This window comes from Salmo salar, chromosome 11, assembly GCF_965601325.2.
Source record: "Salmo salar chromosome 11, fSalSal1, whole genome shotgun sequence".
In the NCBI taxonomy this organism is placed as follows: domain Eukaryota; kingdom Metazoa; phylum Chordata; class Actinopteri; order Salmoniformes; family Salmonidae; genus Salmo; species Salmo salar.
Genome location: NC_138301.1, coordinates 37421292 through 37439935, shown reverse-complemented (window position 1 = coordinate 37439935; position 18644 = coordinate 37421292). Strand labels below are relative to the sequence as shown.

Below are 18644 nucleotides of genomic sequence, written 5' to 3'. Positions count from 1 at the left end.
TTAAGAGCAACTATAACATAACAGTAGTGAGGCTATATACAGGGGGTACTGGTATAGAGTCAATGTGCGGGGGCACAGGTTAGTCGAGGTAATTGAGGTAATATGTAGTAAAAGTATAGATACCTTAATAGAAAGTTACTCAAGGAAAAGTGAAAGTTACCCAGTAAAATACTACTTCAGTAAAAGTATTTGGTTCTAAATATACTTAAGTATCAAAAGTAAAAGTAAAAGTATAAATAATTTGTAATTCCTTATATTAAGCAAAGCAGACAGAAACATGTTCTTGTTTTAAAAATGTACGGATAGCCAGGGGCACACTCCAACACTCAGACATCATTTTCGAACGATGCATTTGTGTTTAGTGAGTCCGCCAGATCAGAGGCAATAGGGATGACCACGTATTCTGTTGATAAGTGTGTGACCGAGAGACTGAAAAATAGTTTCTATCTCAAGGCCATCAGACCATTAAACAGCCATCAGTAACACAGAGAGGCTGCTGCCTACATACAGACTCGAAATCATTGGCCACTCTAATAAATGGATCACTTGTCTCTTTATTAATGCCAATTTAATAATGATGTTTACCTATCTTGCATTACTCATCTCATATGTATATATTGTATTTGATACCATCTATTGCATCTTGCCTATGCAGCTCGGTCATTGCTCATCCATATATATATATTCTTATTCCATCCCTTTACTTAGATTTGTGTGTATTAGGTAGTTGTTGTGGAGTTAGATTACTTGTTGATATTGCTGCACTGTCGGAACATGAAGCACAAGCATTTCACTACACTTATTAATATCTGCTAACCATGTGTATGTGACCAATAAAATGGGGGACGACGACAATGCAAATAGTCCGGGTAACCATCTGATTAGCTGTTCAGGTGTCTTATGGCTTGGGGGTAGAAGCTGATAAGAATCCTTTTGGACCTAGACTTGATGCTCTGGTACCGCTTGCCATGCGGTCTATGACTGGGGTGGCTGGAGTCTTTTAGGGCCTTCCTCTGACACCGCCTGGTATAGAGGTCCTGGATGGCAAGAAGCTTGGCACCAGTGATGTACTGGGCCGTACGGACTTCTGTCTGTGGTGCCTTGAGCGTCATTTAGCAGACGCTCTTATCCAATACTTTTTCATTCTGGTCCCCCTTGGGAATCGAACCCAGGTGCTGAAAGTGCCATGCTCTACCAACTGAGCTACACGGGACTGCAGAATCGTATTCACTAGTTTCTAGTTTCACTATCACCAAACAGAAGAAAGCTGACTGAAACAGAGAGAGACTAACCTGAACTTGTCCATGGTGTGTTTACTAATTAATATGACAGGTGAGTGGGAGTAGTTATTTAGCTCTAGCTCAGTGCTGGGCTGCCTCCTGTAAAATGTCCTTTTTGATATACTTGATTAACTGTGTGTGTGTGTGTGTGCGTGTGTGTGCGTGCGTGTGTGCGTGCGTGCGTGCTGTGTGTGTGTGTGTGTGTGTGTGTGTGTGTGTGTGTGTGTGTGTGTGTGTGTGTGTGTGTGTGTGTGTGTGTGTGTGTGTGTGTGTGTGTGTGTGTGTGTGTGTGTGTTTTCCAGGAATGACTGGATCAACGTGGGCTTCTGCTACCCGCCAGGCACCACCTTCACGATCATCTCGGACATCCACAACCGTCTGACCAAGCAGACAAGGAAGACCGGTTTGTTCATGAGGACCACACAGAGAGACAAGATCAACCAGTCTCACCTGTCCCGAGGCTATTACTACTGGGAGGAAGATACCGGGTGAGGAGGGTGGGAGGCAGGGAGGGAGGGGGGAGAGAAGAGAGAGGGTGAGGAGGGAAGGATCGGGGAGAGAAGGGAAGAATATGTAGTAGATGAGTACAGTAGGTAGTCTCCCGTCTCCCTCTCAGCCTGCTGTTTCTCCCAGTGAATCCTTATTAACTCTTAGTCTCCCGTCTCCCTCTCAGCCTGCTGTTCCTCTCAGTAAATCCTTATTAACTCTTAGTCTCCCCTGTCTCCCTCTCAGCCTGCTGTTTCTCCCAGTGAATCCTTATTAACTCTTAGTCTCCCGTCTCCCTCTCAGCCTGCTGTTCCTCTCAGTAAATCCTTATTAACTCTTAGTCTCCCCTGTCTCCCTCTCAGCCTGCTGTTCCTCTCAGTAAATCCTTATTAACTCTTAGTCTCCCGTCTCCCTCTCAGCCTGCTGTTCCTCTCAGTAAATCCTTATTAACTCTTAGTCTCCCCTGTCTCCCTCTCAGCCTGCTGTTCCTCCGAGTGAAGGCCCACAATGAGAAGGAGGACTTTGCCTTCTGTTCAGTGAAGGGCTGTGAGAGGGTTAAAATCACAGCCGTTATCCCTAAGGGCAGCAGCCCCAGTGACTGCATGACACAGGCCTACCCCCTGCACGCAGAGATGCCCATCGTAGATGTGCCCATGCCAAGGAAACTGCCCAGCGCCAAGCTGGTGAGGACAGAGCTCAGTCTGTTAGTCACAAATGGCACTGTGCATCGTTTTGTAAAATAGTTAATCAAACACTTATGTAAACTGTTTATTACTGATTCATGGTATTCATAGTACTAGTACATAGTATTCTAATAACACTAGTTCCTATTATTCATAGTATATTCACCATGTTTGAAACCCTTTACAACCTCTCTATATAGTGTTACTGATACAGTCATGTAAAGAAAGAGAAGAAAGAGTCTTGGCATCTCATCAATAAATCTCTGCAGCAGTGTTGTGGATAGGATTGACATTTATATACCAGTGTCGGTCACTTAAAATGTCTCTCTCGCTCTCTCTCTCGCTCTTTCTCTTTCCTCTCCTCTCTCTCTGTCGCTTTCCTCTCCTCTCTCTCGGTCTCTCTCTCGCTCTCTCTCTCTTTTCTCTTATCTATCTATCTATCTATCTATCTATCTATCTATCTATCTATCTATCTATCTATCTATCTATCTATCTATCTATCTATCTATCTATCTATCTATCTATCTATCTATCTATCTATCTATCTATCTATCTATCTATCTATCTATCTTCTCCCTCTCTCTCTTTCCTCCACAGCGTACCACAGACCACTTCCTGGAGGTCAAGCTGGAGTCCTACAACACACGCTTCTTCCACATCAAGGAGGACTTTGCCTACACAGAGGTATGTGTGTGTTTGTGTGTGTGTGTAAAAAGTTATTCAATAAGTTATTCAATAATGTCATTAATGGTTGATTGGATGTTGTGGTTGCCGGGCAGGTTAACGGCAGGAAGTTGTACCAGCCAGATGATGGGGTGCAGCTGACGGTGATGGACGGCCATGACGGGAGACTGGTGGAGAGCAAAGGCTTCAGGAACTCCATACTGCAGGGTGTACCTGCCCAGATAGAGAGCTATGTTAACAACCTGACAGACTTGTAAGAACACACACACACACACACACACACACACACACACACACACACACACACACACACACACACACACACACACACACACACACACACACACACACTAACTTTTTCATGTTAGAATGGGAAGACACCGAGAAGAACAAAGTTAACTCTCTCTTCTCCCTGCCTCCTCTTCTCCATCCCCCATCTCTCTTTCACTTCTGTCTCTTTCTCCCTCACTCTCTCTTTCTCTCTCTAGCTCTATCGTCATAATAACGTCTAAGGGTCGTCTGGTGACTCGGGGTCCCTGGACCAGAATACTGGAACTCCTCGGAGCTGACCAAACCCTCAAGTTGAGAGGTAACTAACTAACTACTGTAGCTCCTTAGAGTTGACCAAACCCTCAAGTTGAGAGGTAACTAACTAACTACTGTAGCTCCTTAGAGTTGACCAAACCCTCAAGTTGAGAGGTAACTAACTAACTACTGTAGCTCCTTAGAGGTGACCAAACCCTCAAGTTGAGGAGTAACAGGTCTGGCTTGGCTCAACAATTATTTATTTATTGGAATTAAAAGGTTCTATCTGAAAAAATAGGATTCTGAGATGATTAGCTTTATAGTTCTGAACCCTCATTGGTTTGAATGGTGTGAGCAATTTTGAACTCGCTTTTTAACTTAACAACGTGAATCAGGGTGTTTAGGACAAGGCTGTGTTAATAACTCAGTTTTGAGAAAAATGCAGATAGAACCATTATAATCCCAAATTCTCGATTTCTAGGAATAGTTCCTAGAGGAGATTTCAACCAACACGCACTAGAGGGTGCTATTGGTATACTGTTGTGATTCAGAAACGAACATTTTGTAAACCCTGTTGAATGTTTTAAACTGCTGCTGTTTGTTTATCAAATACAGTAAGACAACTTTTACTAAAGGTGTATTCATTCATTCAAAATGATCTGGCTTGTAATGATTGTCAGTGTTTAGTGTTCAGGGCTGACAGTGTTTCACATACAATCTCTCATAAATGCTGATTCATAGTAGCCTATGTAACAAAGTATAGCCTTCCTGATTCTTAATGATGACTCAGCTATTCTTAGTCTCTCTCTCTCTCTCTCTCTCTCTCGTGTGTGGCGTGTGCGTGTGCGTGTGTGTGTGTGTGTGTGTGTGTGCGAGTGAGTGTGTGTGCGGTGGTGTGGGAGGATAATCAATACTTCGCCGCATGCCAGAGCAGCAGGGTCCTTCCTCTTCTCCATCCCTCCATACTTAACCCCGCTCCCCTTCAAGTCTCATGACACAACCCACATTTTGGAATTCAGAAATCCTTCTCCAAATTCTGATTCTAATTTTAGATCATCCAGTACATTCTACTAAATAGATTCTACACCCCTAGACATCCCGGAGCAGGCTGCGGGACACATTTTTCTCACTGTGGGGTGTAATTCCAGAGACAACAAATGTTCTATTTGTGTAGAAATCATTCCTGGATGGGGTGAGACGCCTCAGTGGTATGCGCAGTGTTGGAGAATGGAGGAGGAGGAATGCCAGCTAGCTCGCTTTGTCTTTCTTTCTCCCTCCTCTTTCCCCTGTTTCTTCCCCCTCTCCCCCTTTCCCGCTCTGTCCTTCTAGGATATTCTGGGGGTGATTTTTTTGTGTTATTTGTTGTTGTTTGTTTCTTGTATTTATTGTGGATTTGTTGACGAGAGAGAAATAGTTGTGTATACTCAGAATGTGAACAGCTGACATTGAGCCAGCGTTTCTTTATTTCTCTGTGTTTCAGACAAGCTAACGTTTGTAGGCTTCAAGGGCACTTTTCGACCTGACTGGGTCCGTATGGAGGTGGATGAGGAGAGAGCTAAGATCCATCAAGTCCTCCCTATCCCTGTGGTCAAGAAGATTAAGCTATGAGAGGAGAGGAGAGAGGAGAGGAGGAACCAGGCGTAGTGGGGGGCACACACGAGACTACACCTCCCACACAACACACACACACACACTGCCCCTAGCACTGGAGTAGGTAAACGTTGTTCCTACAACTACTGGTCCAAGATCAGATGTTTTTCACCACTAAAGATTAATTAAGGTAATCTGATCCTAGATCTGTGGTTAGGGACGGCTTCAACCCGGTGTTACAGAGTGTGGGCCGGCCAATCAAACGCATGCGTTTTTCTGTCACCTATCAACTTTCCCGCCATGCAGGTCTCTGTTTATGTGACAATGTTGACAATGTGAGTGATTCGACTGTATCGTTCGTTTGATTATACTTGACTTTTAAAACGCGAGAAGAGAGAAAAAATGACCAACAAACATTTCTTGTTTTTCATCCTTCTCAGAGACAGATTTCCTAAATGTTTGCACCTGTGTTTTCCAGTGGGAAGTTAACGTCGTTTAACACAATAGAACAAAAATCTAGACCAATGAAGTAGAAGAGAGAGAGAGATTAAGTGACTTTAAAAGTAGAACCAAAAGGTCAATTACAGGTTAAAGGCCCAGTGTGGTCAAAAACATGATTTTCCGGTGTTTTATATAAATTTCCACACTGAGGTTGGAATAATAGTGTGAAATTATGATAATGCCCTTTTAGTGTAAGAGCTGTTTGAAAAGACCACCTGAAATTTCAGCCTGTTTTGGTGGGATGGAGTTTTGGCCTGCCTGGTGACATCACCATTAGTTAATAGACCAATAACGAAGAGAGTTCCAAACCTCTCTGCCAATAACAGCTAGACCACTCCCAGCCAGTCCTAGCTAAATCCTTGCTTGAGAAATTGCTCTTTGCTAAGAAGCTATTTGTATTTCTTTTTCACCATTTTAAGTAATCACAATCATTTAAGGTACTTAATTGTTATCCAGAAATGATGTGATATTGAGATAAAAAACGGCTGCATTTGACCTTTTTAAGATGAACTGGAAAAAACTTCTAGGTATATTAAGATAATTCTTTTTTACCCTTCTACTGAATAAAAAACAGGTGCAAACATTGCGCCAGACTTTGCACCAGGTGCAAACATTTAATCCATCTGGCCTGAAGATTCCATTCCAGAGAAGCTGTTTCCCTGTGTTTTATGTGAGGGCTCTAGATCGCTTACTTGATATTGTGTAATGTTTGGTTTCATATAACTGTTCATATCAACGTTTGTGGTCCATCGGTCTGTGTTTTATTAAACATACCAGCATGTAAAGAAACCCCAAAATGATCCTGAATATATCCTAGGACATTTTTTGGTCACTTCTAAAGTGCTATCTGGTCTTAGACAATACTCCCAAATCAAAACTTTAAATGTTATTTAAGCAATTTATAAATTGATTATAAATTGGTGATTTTTCTTCAAATCTGGCAAGAATCAGATAAACGTTTCCCTTTGCCCGAAATAGCTGGTCTTTTTTCGGACGTGGTAGTTGTTAGTGTTTTGTATGTTTAAATGTGTTTTTAAAAATTCCACAGATTGATAACAGAGATATATTTTATACTTATTTATTGTACAGACATAATTGAACAAAATCTACAAGGGACATCTTTTGAGTTGTATTGTATTCTGGTCCTGAATTGTATGTAAGAATAATAATACTATAACATTTCAAAACAATCATACTAAACACTGCTATGGCATAATATGACTCATCGTAGTTACCGCGTTGTTTTGTTTTAACCCTACACCAAATGGATGTGATGTATTATACGTGACTTGGGGTTGTAAAGTAATTCAATCTCATGACTTAAAATCTTTGAATGACTTTTGTACAGAAATAAATGAATAACTGAATTTATAAGCCTGTGTGTGCGTACCCCAATAAAGACTTTCTGCACAGAAACACCAGTTAACGTTGCAGTAACACATTTCTGATGTTCTACTACCTGTTATCCAATTATTGTTTGAACCAAGAAACACATCAGTTGCACATTTCAACCATTAGCCAACACATTTGAACAGACACTTTGGTTTGGGGTTGTCCCAAATGGCACCCTATTCCCTATGAGCCCTGGTCAAAAGTAGTGCACTAGGTAACAGGGTGCCATTTGGGATGCTATCCTAGCAGCGTTATTGGAGAAGTTAACGGGCTCTGCAGGTTGGAATTACTGTCAGCAAGGGGCAATGGTTGGCTCCAGCCCCGTTGGTTCTCATGTGCTGGTTCCTTTGTGTGCGTGTGTGAGCACAGCATAAAGGGTGTGGCTCCTAGGCCCATTATAAATCATTGTGGAATGCTGAGCTATGCTCACATGCTGAGAGAGAGAGAGAGAGCGCTAGAGAGGACTAGTTAAGTGGAGGCCTCCAGCTCTGGACCTCAGTAACCCTCTAAAACTGTAAAACACCACAAGACTGGGGCTGTTGGCTTACGTAAAGGAAAAATCAGACGCTCTGTTCAATCCGTAGCACTGAAGATCTGCTTTATAGCGCGATTGAGAATTATAAGGTAATTTTTCCGCGGTCGCGGAGACTGCATTAACGGTAAACGCTGCTTATGTCCACTCAATGGGAAATTACCTTTACATTTTAACGTGGATCTTCTGCTATATTCGATGATAGGGATTGAATCCAGCCCAAGTATTATATCAAAACAATACAAACTGTCACGTCCTGACCTTAGAGAGCAGTTTTATTTCTTTATTTGGTTAGGTCAGGGTGTGATGTAGGGTGGGCATTCTATGTTGTGTATTTCTTTGTTTTTGGCAGAGTATGGTTCCTAATCAGAGGCAGCTGTCTATCGTTGTCTCTGATTGGGAATCATACTTAGGCAGCCCTTTTTCCACCTGTGATTGTGGGATCTTGTATTTGTGTAGCTGCCTTTGAGCAGCCCCAGAACGTCACGTTTCGTTTTTTTCTCCTGTTTTGTTGAGTTTCATTTTCATTAAAAGATGTGGAATTCCATGCACGCTGCGCCTTGGTTTATTTATGATCGTGAGTTTGAAGATAGCGAACGTGACAGAAGATCCCACCACAAAAAGACCAAGCAGCGTGCGCCTACGGGGAAGACGAGTTGGACATGGGAGGACATCCTGGACGGCAAAGGATCCTGGACGTGGGAGGAGATCCAGGCCGGAAGGGATTGCCTCCCATGGGAACGAGTGGAAGCAGCGAGGGAGGAACAGCGACGAGATCGGGAGTCACAGCAACGACGGAAGCCCAAGAGGCAGCTCCCAAAACAATTTGGGGGGGGGGGGCACACAGGGAGATTGGCGGAGTCAGGTTTGAGACCTGAGCCAACTCCCTGTGGTTACCGTGGGGAGCGTGTGACCAGTCAGGCACCGTGTTATGCGGTGATGCGCACCATATCTCCGGTGCGCATTCACAGCCTGGTGCGCTCATTGCCTGCGCCCCGCATTTGCCGGGCTAAAGTGAGCATTAAGCCAGGACGGGTTGTGCCGGCTCAGCACTCCTGGTCTCCAGTACACCTCCACGGCCCAGTATATCCTGCGCCAGCTCTACTCACTGAGTCGCCAGTGCGCCTTCACAGCCCAGTTCGTCCTGTGCCAGCGCCCCGCACTTGCCAGGCTAAAGTGAGCATCCAGCCAGGACGGGTTGTGCCAGCCCTACGCTCCAGACCTCCAGTGCGCCTCCATGGCCCAGTATATCCTGTGCCAGCCCCACGCACCCGCTCTCCAGTGCGTCTCCCCAGTCCGGTGAGACCTGTTCCGGCTCCACGTACGAAGCCTCCAGTGATGATCCATGGTCCGAAGCCTCCAGTGATAATCCAGGGCACGAAGCCTCCAGTGATGATCCACGGCCCGGAGCCTCCAGCGATGATCCATGGCCCGGAGCCTCCAGCGATGATCCACGGCACAAAGCCTCCAGCGATGATCCATGGCACCGAGCCTGTAGCGATGATCCAAGGCACGGAGCCTGCAGCGACGGCCCACAGTCCGGAGCTTCCGGCGAAGGCCCGCGGTCCGGAAGCCTCCTGCGACGGCCCGCGGTCCGGAAGCCTCCGGCGACGGCCCGCGGGCCGGAACCTCCGGCGACGGCCCTGTTTTGTTGAGTTTCATTAAAAGATGTGGAATTCCATGCACGCTGCGCCTTGGTTTATTTATGATCGGGAGTTTGAAGATAGCGAACGTGACACAAACAGAACGTTTGTTGGTTATAGCAGGTTAATGCTGAACTGATTGAATCTAGCCCAAGTATTATATCAGAACAATACAAACAGAAGGTTTATTGGTTAATGCTGAACTGATTGAATCTAGGCTTAACACCATTATTTAGACATGCCAGACGGGATATACAGAACATGACAATACAAATCCCAACAGTTGGAGTCTGTAGGGACAGGCACAGTCCACCGCGTTATGGGGTAATCTGCCTGTCCCTACAGACTGATAGTCATGTTGAGTCCACCGCATTATGGGGCTATCAGTCTGTAGGGACAGGCAGATTACCCCATAATGCGGTGGACTCTACATGACTCTGCCTGTCCCTACAGACTGATAGCCCCATAATGTGGTGGACTCAACATTTGTTGCTCCATCCAAGATACATTTTTTCCCCACACACCCCCCCTTCAGGGATGTGTCAGACAGCCATGCCAGAATGAGAAATGGAAAGATGGGGAGGAAAATAGGTAAATAGTGAAAGAGGATGATGAGCAGAGGGAATGACGTCTCAGTTCACAGATATTACTCCCCCTAAAAGCAATCAATTAACTTAACAGGATGACAAAGAAAATCCTTTTATTCTGTAATTTATTGAAAATCCATGTACAACGTGACCACTGCAATTGTATGCTACAAGTCAATACTGAACTCAACTGTATTATTGAAGGTGAATACAAGAAATCAACAATCAAAAATAATTACAGTTATTTATGTGTGCGTCCCAAATATAACTCATTACCTGTGTAGTGCAGTACTTGCGTTCTGGTCAGAAGTAGTGCACTACATAGGGAACAGGGTGCCATTAGGGACACATTTACATTTCTCAATTCTAAATCAGTGGTTTTGGCACATGTAGGAAAATCATTTTGTGCTCAAATAACTTCCTATATTACTTAAATGTTTTATTGGAATAATGAAATACAATGCCTCTAACAAATGTACTGTTTGTTGAACAATATAGTGGAAAACAATGACAAAAAGTAATATTGAAGCACTGGTTGGATTCATAAATTGTTTCAAAATAAAAAATGTCACATCCCCTACATTGTAAAAGAGACAAGTCATCAACAGGCCGTACAAAATAACATGTTGACCTTCAGACTCAGTGACAGGTGTGTAGTTTAAAAAAAAACAAAAAACTCAAAGCTACACTTTAACATCTGCTCTGAGGTCAGTCATTGACCCTGACTTTAATAGGCTTGATAGAGTACACAGTGCCACAAAACTGTCTTGTGCCGAGTCACCGTTGAACCGCTCTTCAAGTCCCTTCCCCTAGCCTCTACCACTTCAGTGTCTGCAGATCTGTAGCAGCTCCATAAAGCCTGATTGAAAGGCTAGGTAGTAGTCAGACGCATTTTTTCTTCTACCCATTAGCCTCAGATCTGCAAATACTAAAGTGAAAGAAGCTAGGTGTTGTTGCTGGTCTGGACGGGCTTTGTGATTGTTCTGCCAATCCCATCATCAGCCAATCACAGTTCAACCTTGTCTTTACTCGCGCTGTTGCCGTCCAGGTCGGGTTTCTTGCCCTCCGACTTCTTCTTGCCCTTCTTTTTGGTGTTCACTTCGTTCTGCTGCTTTGCCTTGGCGCTGTCATCTTTCTTGGCGGCTTTCCCGGGGAACACCTGGCCTTCCACGGTGACCTCGGCGCAGCGCTCCTGGGCCACCAGGAAGTCCTTGACCTCCCATGCGAAGCTGCCATCTCGCAGCATGAAGATGACCCGGTTGGAGCCCACCACGAACCTACAGTACGAGGGGAGAGGAGGGACAACATGGGACATTAGCCAAAGTCTAAAGAAAAAAGAAACACGGAAAAACGACATTTATTTTTTACAATAATGAACTAATCTATTGTCAACATTTTGTTTGGTTACGTACAGTATTAGTGCATTTGGTTTAGGGTTGCAAAGGTTCGGAAACTTTCCGGGAAATTTCCGCAAAATTTCATCAAAAAAGTTAGCTTATAACAGTGGACCTTTTTGTAGGATACACATAAGGCAATTCTAGGTTTTGTGGCATATTTTGGTTAAACTATCAACTATTCAATGGAATTGCAACCCTCTGCATGCACAGTGCACTCTTCTATCACATGTATAGCTGATTCTCAAGATCTTGCAAACTAATGACATGCCATTGAGCCCACACTACTGGACTGTCTGAGCCAAGGACTACAGTTGAAGTTGGATGTTTACATACACCTTAGTTTAAATGTATTTGGCTCACAATTCCTGACATTTAATCCAAGTAAAAATTCCCTGTCTTAGGTCAGTTAGGATCACCACTATCTTAAGAGTCTGAAAAATAGTAGAGAATTATTTAGTTCAGCTTTTGTCTTTCATCACTTTCCCAGTGGGTCAGAAGTTTACATACACTCAATTAGTATTTGGTAGAATTGCCTTTCAATTGTTTAACTTGGGTCAAACGTTGTGGGTAGTCTTCCACAAGCTTCCAACAATATGTTGGGTGAATTTTGGCCCATTCCTCCTGACAGAGCTGGTGTAACAGTCAGGTTTGTAGGCCTCCTTGTTCGCACACACTTTTTCAGTTCTGACCACACATTTTCTATAGGATTGAGGTCAGGGCTTTGTGATGGCCACTCCAATACCTTGACTTTAATGTCCTTAAGCCATTTTGCAACAACTTTGGAAGTATGCTTGGGGTCATTGTCCATTTGGAAGACCCATTTGCAACCAAGCTTTAACTTCCTGACTGATGTCTTGAGATGTTGCTTCAATATATCCACATAATATTCCTTCCTCATGATGCCATCTATTTTGTGAAGTGCACCAGTCCCTCCTACAGCAAAGCACCCCCACAACATGATGCTGCCATCCCCGTGCTTCACGGTTGGGATGATGTTCTTCGGCTTGCAAGCCTCCCCTCTTTTCCTCCAAACATAACGATGGTCATTATGGCCAAACAGTTCTATTTTTGTTTCATCAGACGAGAGGACATTTCTCAAAAAAGTACGATCTTTGTCCCCATGTGCAGTTGCAAACCGCAGTCTGGCTTTAAGACGGTTTTGGAGCAGTGGCTTCTTCCTCGCTGTGTGGCCTTTCAGGTTATGCCGATATATCAAATCAAATGTATTTATATAACCCTTCTTACATCAGCTGATATCTCAAAGTGCTGTACAGAAACCCAGCCTAAAACCCCAAACAGCAAGCAATGCAGGTGTAGAAGCACGGTGGCTAGGAAAAACTCCCTAGAAAGGCCAAAACCTAGGAAGAAACCTAGAGAGGAACCAGGCTATGAGGGGTGGCCAGTCCTCTTCTGGCTGTGCCCGGGTGGAGATTATAACAGCACATGGCCTAGATGTTCAAATGTTCATAAATGACCAGCATTGTCAAATAATAATAATCATAGTAGTTGTCGAGGGTGCAACAAGTCAGTAACACAAGAGTAAGTGTCAGTTGGCTTTTTCATAGCCGATCTTTGAGAGTATCTCTACCGCTCCTGCTGTCTCTAGAGAGTTGAAAACAGCTATAGGACTCATTTTACTGTGGATATAGATAAGTTTGTACCTGTTTCGTCCAACATCTTCACAAGGTCCTTTGCGGTTGTTCTGGGATTGATTTGCACTTTTCACACCAAAGTACGTTCATCTTTAGAAGACAGAACGCGTCTCCTTCCTGAGCGGTATGACGGCTGCGTAGTCCCATGGTGTTTATACTTGCATACTATTGTTTGTACAGATGAACGTGGTACCTTCAGGCATTTGGAAATTGCTCCCAAGGATGAACCAGACTTGTGGAGGTCTACAATCTTTTTCTGAGGTCATGGCTGATTTCTTTTGATTTTCCCATGATGTCAAGCAAAGAGGTACTGAGTTTGAAGGTAGGCCTTGAAATACATCACTGGTACACCTCCAATTGAGTCAAATGATGTCAAAGTCTCCTGGAGGGGAAGGAATCTCTCCAAGAAATGACCATATTACATTATTCCGATATGGACTGCCCCATCAAGAGGATCCTCTTGGATGATGCATTTTGGGAGAGAGTTATAAGCAGCCTGAAACCTATAGCAGTAGCCATTGCACGAATTGAGGGAGACAATGCCATCCTGTCGGATGTTCAGACTCAGCTTGCAGATGTAAGAGAAGAAATCCGTACTGCCCTGCCGACTTCACTGTTGCTCCAAGCAGAGGAAACTGCAGTTCTGAAATACATCAAAAAGCGTGCAGACTTCTGCCTGAAGCCCATACACGCCGCAGTGTACACGTTGGACCCCAAGTATGCTGGCAAGAGCCTCCTGTCTGGTGCAGAGATCAACAAGGCCTGTGGTGTCATCACTACCGTGTCTCGCCATCTTGGCCTAGATGAGGGCAAGGTTCTTGGCAGTCTGGCGAAGTACACTTCCAAGCAAGGGCTTTGGGATGGAGATGCAATATGGCAGTCGTGCCAACATATCTCATCAGCCACCTGGTGGAAGGGACTTTGTGGATCTGAGGCTCTTTCCCCTGTTGCCTCCATCATCCTCCAAATTCCACCAACATCAGCTGCCTCAGAGCGCAACTGGTCCTTGTTTGGGAACACACACACACACCAAAGCACGCAACAGGCTGACCAATACAAGGGTTGAAAAATCGGTGGCCATCCGGACAAATTTGAGGCTTTTTGAGCCTGACAACGAGCCATCCTCAACAAGGTTGGAAAGTGACAGTGAAGATGAGGCCTCAGAGTCTGATGTTCAAGAGGTGGACATTGAGGAGGTCCAGGGAGAAGACATGGAAGACAACCAAAGCTTTAGTTTCTAGACTATCATCTTACAGATGTTGAAAACGTTTTTGGGAGATGTGATGCATCATTGGGGATCATTCAATATTCCCTTTCTTTTGTTGTTCAGTGAAATCATCCCATGTGAAGAGTCAACTCATTTAATTAAAGTTCAATTCGTAACTAAATAGTTTAACATTTCTATTGGAAGGATATAATAATTTGCAATTATGTTTACTTATGATAAGGTAAAAGGTTTATGTTTTTGTCTCCATATGATATGGTAAATATATCAAATGCAAAAAAAAAACATCTACATTTAAATGGTATTAATATTAATTTTCATATATTCCCACAAAGTTTCCACCTCCGAATATTCCCCAAAATGTGCAACCCTAGTTTGGTTACGTATTAGTGTGTTTGGTTACATACAGTATTAGTGTGTTTGGTTACATACTAGTGTGTGCCAACCCAAACAAGATTACATTACCTACAGCTCTTTAGCCATCATATCACCTCTGACAGGGATGTCATCACACCTCTGTTCTTTATCAAGAGTTCTCAGGATGGTGCAATGCTCATTCTATCAAACATACCTAGGCCTATCACTTCCTAGGAGAATAACAATCAATGTGTTGTTCAGAGAGCTTCAATCCTGTTCATCAGTAAAAACACCCAATTCAACTAATCAAATGATTAGTTTAATCAGGTGAGATGGCACTAAACTGGGACGAAACTAGCAGTCAATGATGGCAGTCTCTCCAGGAGCAGAACTAAGGCTCACCGCTTTAGCTGTCCTTTTTAACATTAGAGCCTACCTCGATGTCAAAATGGACTACTTGGTTGTAGCCCTAAACTAGCACACCTGATTGAATTAGTCGTCAATGGCTTGGTGATTAGTTGACCATTAGAATCAGGTGTGCTAGCTCTAGAATATACCAAATACATGCCAGGGGCCTTGAGGTGGAAAGGAGGGCACCAGGCATATCAGTATAGCCTCTCCCACTGTGGAGGGAAGAAGAAGCAGCAGCAGCTTCATGAACTGCTATGAAGCACAGCCAGGTGAGAGGATTAGCCTTCCCCACATGGTGACTTGATGGAACCAACCAGACTCGGAGCGACGCGCAGTGATGGCAGCGAGTGTTGAGGATGCAGCGATGAAGGAAATGGAGAGAAGGTTGGCGAAGCTACAGATGCACTAGAATGTGATCAATATGGGTGATCGTTCTGATGATATGGAGCGGGAGGATGAGGGTCAAGGACCCGAATGGTCTGTAGTGGAAAGTAGCAGGAAAAAGAGACCATGCTACTGAAAGTAGTGGTGCTTCTAGTGCAGAGAGCATGAAGAGGGTGAAGGTAGGGAACAAGAGTAATGATGTGCCCGGTTCATTGGAAATGGTAGACAGCTAACATTCTGTGCTAGCCATGATTAGCAGGGGAAGATTCTGATAATGGAAACTCTCAATTGGAAGTTTCTATGGCTGAGCAGCCGCACACAATGCCCAGCGTTGGCTGGAGTGGTGTAAAGCTTGCCGTCATTGGACTCTGGAGCAGTGGAAACGTGTTCTCTGGAGTGATGAATCACGCTTCACCATCTGGCAGTCCGACAGACAAATCTGGGTTTGGCGGATGCCAGGAGAACGCTACCTGACCGGATGCATAGCGCCAACTGTAAAGTTTGGTGGAAGAAGAATGGTCTGGGGCTGTTTTTCATGGTTCGGGCTAAGCCCCTTAGTTCCAGTGAAGGGAACTCTTAACGCTACAGCATACAATGACATTCTAGACAATCCTGTGCTTCCAACTTTGTGGAAACAGTTTGGCGAAGGCCCTTTACTGTTTCAGCATGACAATACCCCCATGCATAAAGCGAGGTCCATACAGAAATGGTTTGTCGAGATCGGCGTGGAAGAATTTGACTGACCTGCATAGAGCCATTTTGAGAACATTTTATACAAAAAAAAATAATGGCAATATGGCCTAAGAATCCTACTGTGCTGTGTCAAAGGACACTGATAGTAAATCAAACTGACTTCATAGCTTTCATTGGAAAGGTTATCACCACGACTCAGATTGTGGAAAGCAGAAATGCCAGGTTGAAGATTATTGTGGATATGACAACAGAGCTATTGTGGGTAAGATGTTACAGTCAACATGATTTTTGAAATGCTAAATAATCCTAAAGATGGATTCTCAGCATGATAGAGAAAGTTTGAAGAGTTTGGGAGGGTTTGTTATAAGTTAGTAGTGATTTATTTGTTTATATATAAAAAAAATCTTAGTAGTACAGACTTAGGCCAACCGTGAAATAGCGCACACTCCAGCACAGTAGGTTTGCAGGCCATTATACAATAGGAAGGATTTGAGAAATGCTGCATTAGACTAAAGTATAGGCCTACCTCTGGATGTCAAAATTGGCATTGAAGAGGCTGCTCTGCCACAGACTGGTCACCTCCTCAGTTTCCTTCTCCGTAGGCTCTCCCGCCACCGTGGCAAACACCATCAGAGTTTTTCCCTTCTTGGACATCTTCAGCAGCTCCTCAGGCTTGGAAGCATCCACCTTGGAAAAGTCGATAGGCGGGGGGGACCGTCTGTGCTCAGGGAGGTCGCCCTCCTCGATGTCATCGTCTTTCTGAAAGAAGTGGGGAGGAAGAGATGAGAGTTCTAGCTATTACACAATGAATGACAACATTGACTACAAGTACTTCAGTAATGCAACAAAGCTATTCATTCAAATAGGAACATAATAGTAAATTGGCTATCCTAGTTAACTAGTTAGCTAGATAGACATCAAAGAAAGTTTGGTGTGGAGAGTGCAACGAGCATTGCTTGCTGTTTGGGGTTTTAGACTGGGTTTCTGTATAGCACCGTGACATCTGCTGATACATTTGATTGATGGATGGATACCTTGCTGCAAAGGATATCACGTGAAACAGGATGAGTTCCTGGTTAGCTAGCTAGTTCACGCATTAACTAACATATAGCTAACTTAGCAGGTCAAGGTTAGCTAGTTACGTTATATAATACAATGGACTATAGCTATGATGCTGCATGACAGCTATACCTTATCAGGAAGTAGCAATAGTTTGGGGCTAGTAGCTATCTAGCAAACTACGAAGATCATTGAGAGTAGATAGGAATTATGTTGGGCATGTTAGTTAGCTAGCTTTCTGATTAGCCATTTAGTTAGCCGAGTTGCTAGCCAGCTGTCTGAGTAACTGAAAAGCAGCTATTAACCGAATTAAAAACGTGTTGTTTACCTCCCATTCTTCCAAAAGCCGTGCCATATCAGCATCATTGTAATCCCGGATATCTTTCTTCTTTTTGGGCTTGTTATTTTGACCGTCCGTTGCTAAAATACATATCAAATATGTACAGAGCAAAAGCACAACACATCCCCACCTGAAGTCCGCCGCCATGCTTACAGATGGTGAACGGTGATTGGCTGAGAGTCTTTCCTCAGAGGACATGACAAAGGAAAGGGGAATTGGTTACAATAAAATCATGTATATAAACCCGTGAAGTCAACAAATATATTGCATCTAACAAACTGTAACATGATATACAGCATGGTCAAGGAAGTTACAGTTTCCAACATTTTCGGACTACTAAACAATTACTGATTTAGAACCACAAGTCGCAAAGAAAAAAGGAGCTGCCTTCATTATTCCAGCACCATTTCAACCTCAACATTTCAACATCATCAAATCACCTATGCTTAATCTAATACAGTGACAACTAAAAGATACCAAAAACAATGTAGTCCAATCAACGTAATCTGAATATGATGTGGCTGTCCATGGTTCTGATGTGTGTGTGTGTGTGTGTGTGTGTGTGTGTGTGTGTGTGTGTGTGTGTGTGTGTGTGTGTGTGTTTGCATTTGTGCAAGTAGAAAAAACATGTTGATTCACCCTACTTGTAGAGAAACGTCAATGCCATCCTCTCTGTTATGTTGATGAAACGGTCTATGACTCTGTCATATACACACTTTTAGTTTTTGTTGTCCTAGGCTTCCTGGCTGAAATGCTTTCCCCCCTAACTTGCTTCAATGGGCAATGATGAGCCAGCTAGTAAACATTAGCCTACTACATCTAGCTACATATTGAACTTCCATCCTCTCAGGCCAGGGGCACAATGTATGAATTTATGGTTGGATCAGAATCTGCATTATAATCATTGGCCAGTACGGAGAATTAAGTAAAACCACAAGTCCAAATCCATATCTCCATCCATTGCTAATTTAGGAAAGGGACAATTTTAGCTAGCTAGCCACCAGAGGACAACAACACAATGAGATTCAACAATTCAAATTATTTCTGTCAAGGATGTTTTGCTCTCAATGTGTTGTGATTGGTGTGAAGCCAAATCCAAACTGTCTTCCCTTTTTTTTGGTGCGCCAGGACCATTCACAGTTGAGCTCACTCAGTTTAGCTCAACGCTGATTCGCTATTATTCAATACTTCTTTATCAAGGGAGGCCAAATGCTCGCTGGCTT

At 43.7% G+C, this 18644-nt stretch overlaps 2 protein-coding genes across 4 annotated transcripts in view; one reads left to right on the top strand and one right to left on the bottom strand.

The window, feature by feature from the left end:
* The window catches only part of LOC106562656 (cell migration inducing hyaluronidase 1), a 138579-nt gene extending 131389 nt beyond the window's left edge, over positions 1-7190 (top strand). For all 3 annotated transcript variants that reach the window (XM_045689452.2, XM_045689455.2, XM_045689453.2), the window contains 6 exons: positions 1583-1768; positions 2245-2449; positions 3047-3133; positions 3229-3386; positions 3622-3722; positions 5139-7190. In XM_045689452.2, coding sequence (XP_045545408.2) covers positions 1583-1768; positions 2245-2449; positions 3047-3133; positions 3229-3386; positions 3622-3722; positions 5139-5266 — 865 coding nt within the window. In that variant the 3' untranslated portion in view covers positions 5267-7190. The remainder of the gene's footprint in view (positions 1-1582; positions 1769-2244; positions 2450-3046; positions 3134-3228; positions 3387-3621; positions 3723-5138) is intronic.
* Positions 7191-9999: 2809 nt separating this feature from the next.
* LOC106562689 (LRP chaperone MESD) lies at positions 10000-17605 on the bottom strand. The gene is made up of 3 exons (XM_045689451.2): positions 17410-17605; positions 16549-16781; positions 10000-11180 (listed from the first exon to the last, which is right to left on the bottom strand). The coding sequence occupies exons 1-3, from the start codon at positions 17566-17568 to the stop codon at positions 10910-10912; spliced, it is 663 nt and encodes a 220-aa protein (XP_045545407.1). The 5' UTR covers positions 17569-17605; the 3' UTR covers positions 10000-10909.
* Between the last annotated feature and the right edge of the window lie 1039 nt (positions 17606-18644).

Coding starts and splice junctions, on each gene's coding strand:
- LOC106562689 (XM_045689451.2), bottom strand. CDS start 17,568: ATGGCGGCGGACTTCAGGTGGGGATGTGTTGTGCTTTTGCTCTGTACA. Junction 16,782..17,409: donor GGCTTTTGGAAGAATGGGAG/GTAAACAACACG, acceptor CACTTCTTTCAG/AAAGACGATGACATCGAGGA. Junction 11,181..16,548: donor GCCAATTTTGACATCCAGAG/GTAGGCCTATAC, acceptor CTCGTACTGTAG/GTTCGTGGTGGGCTCCAACC.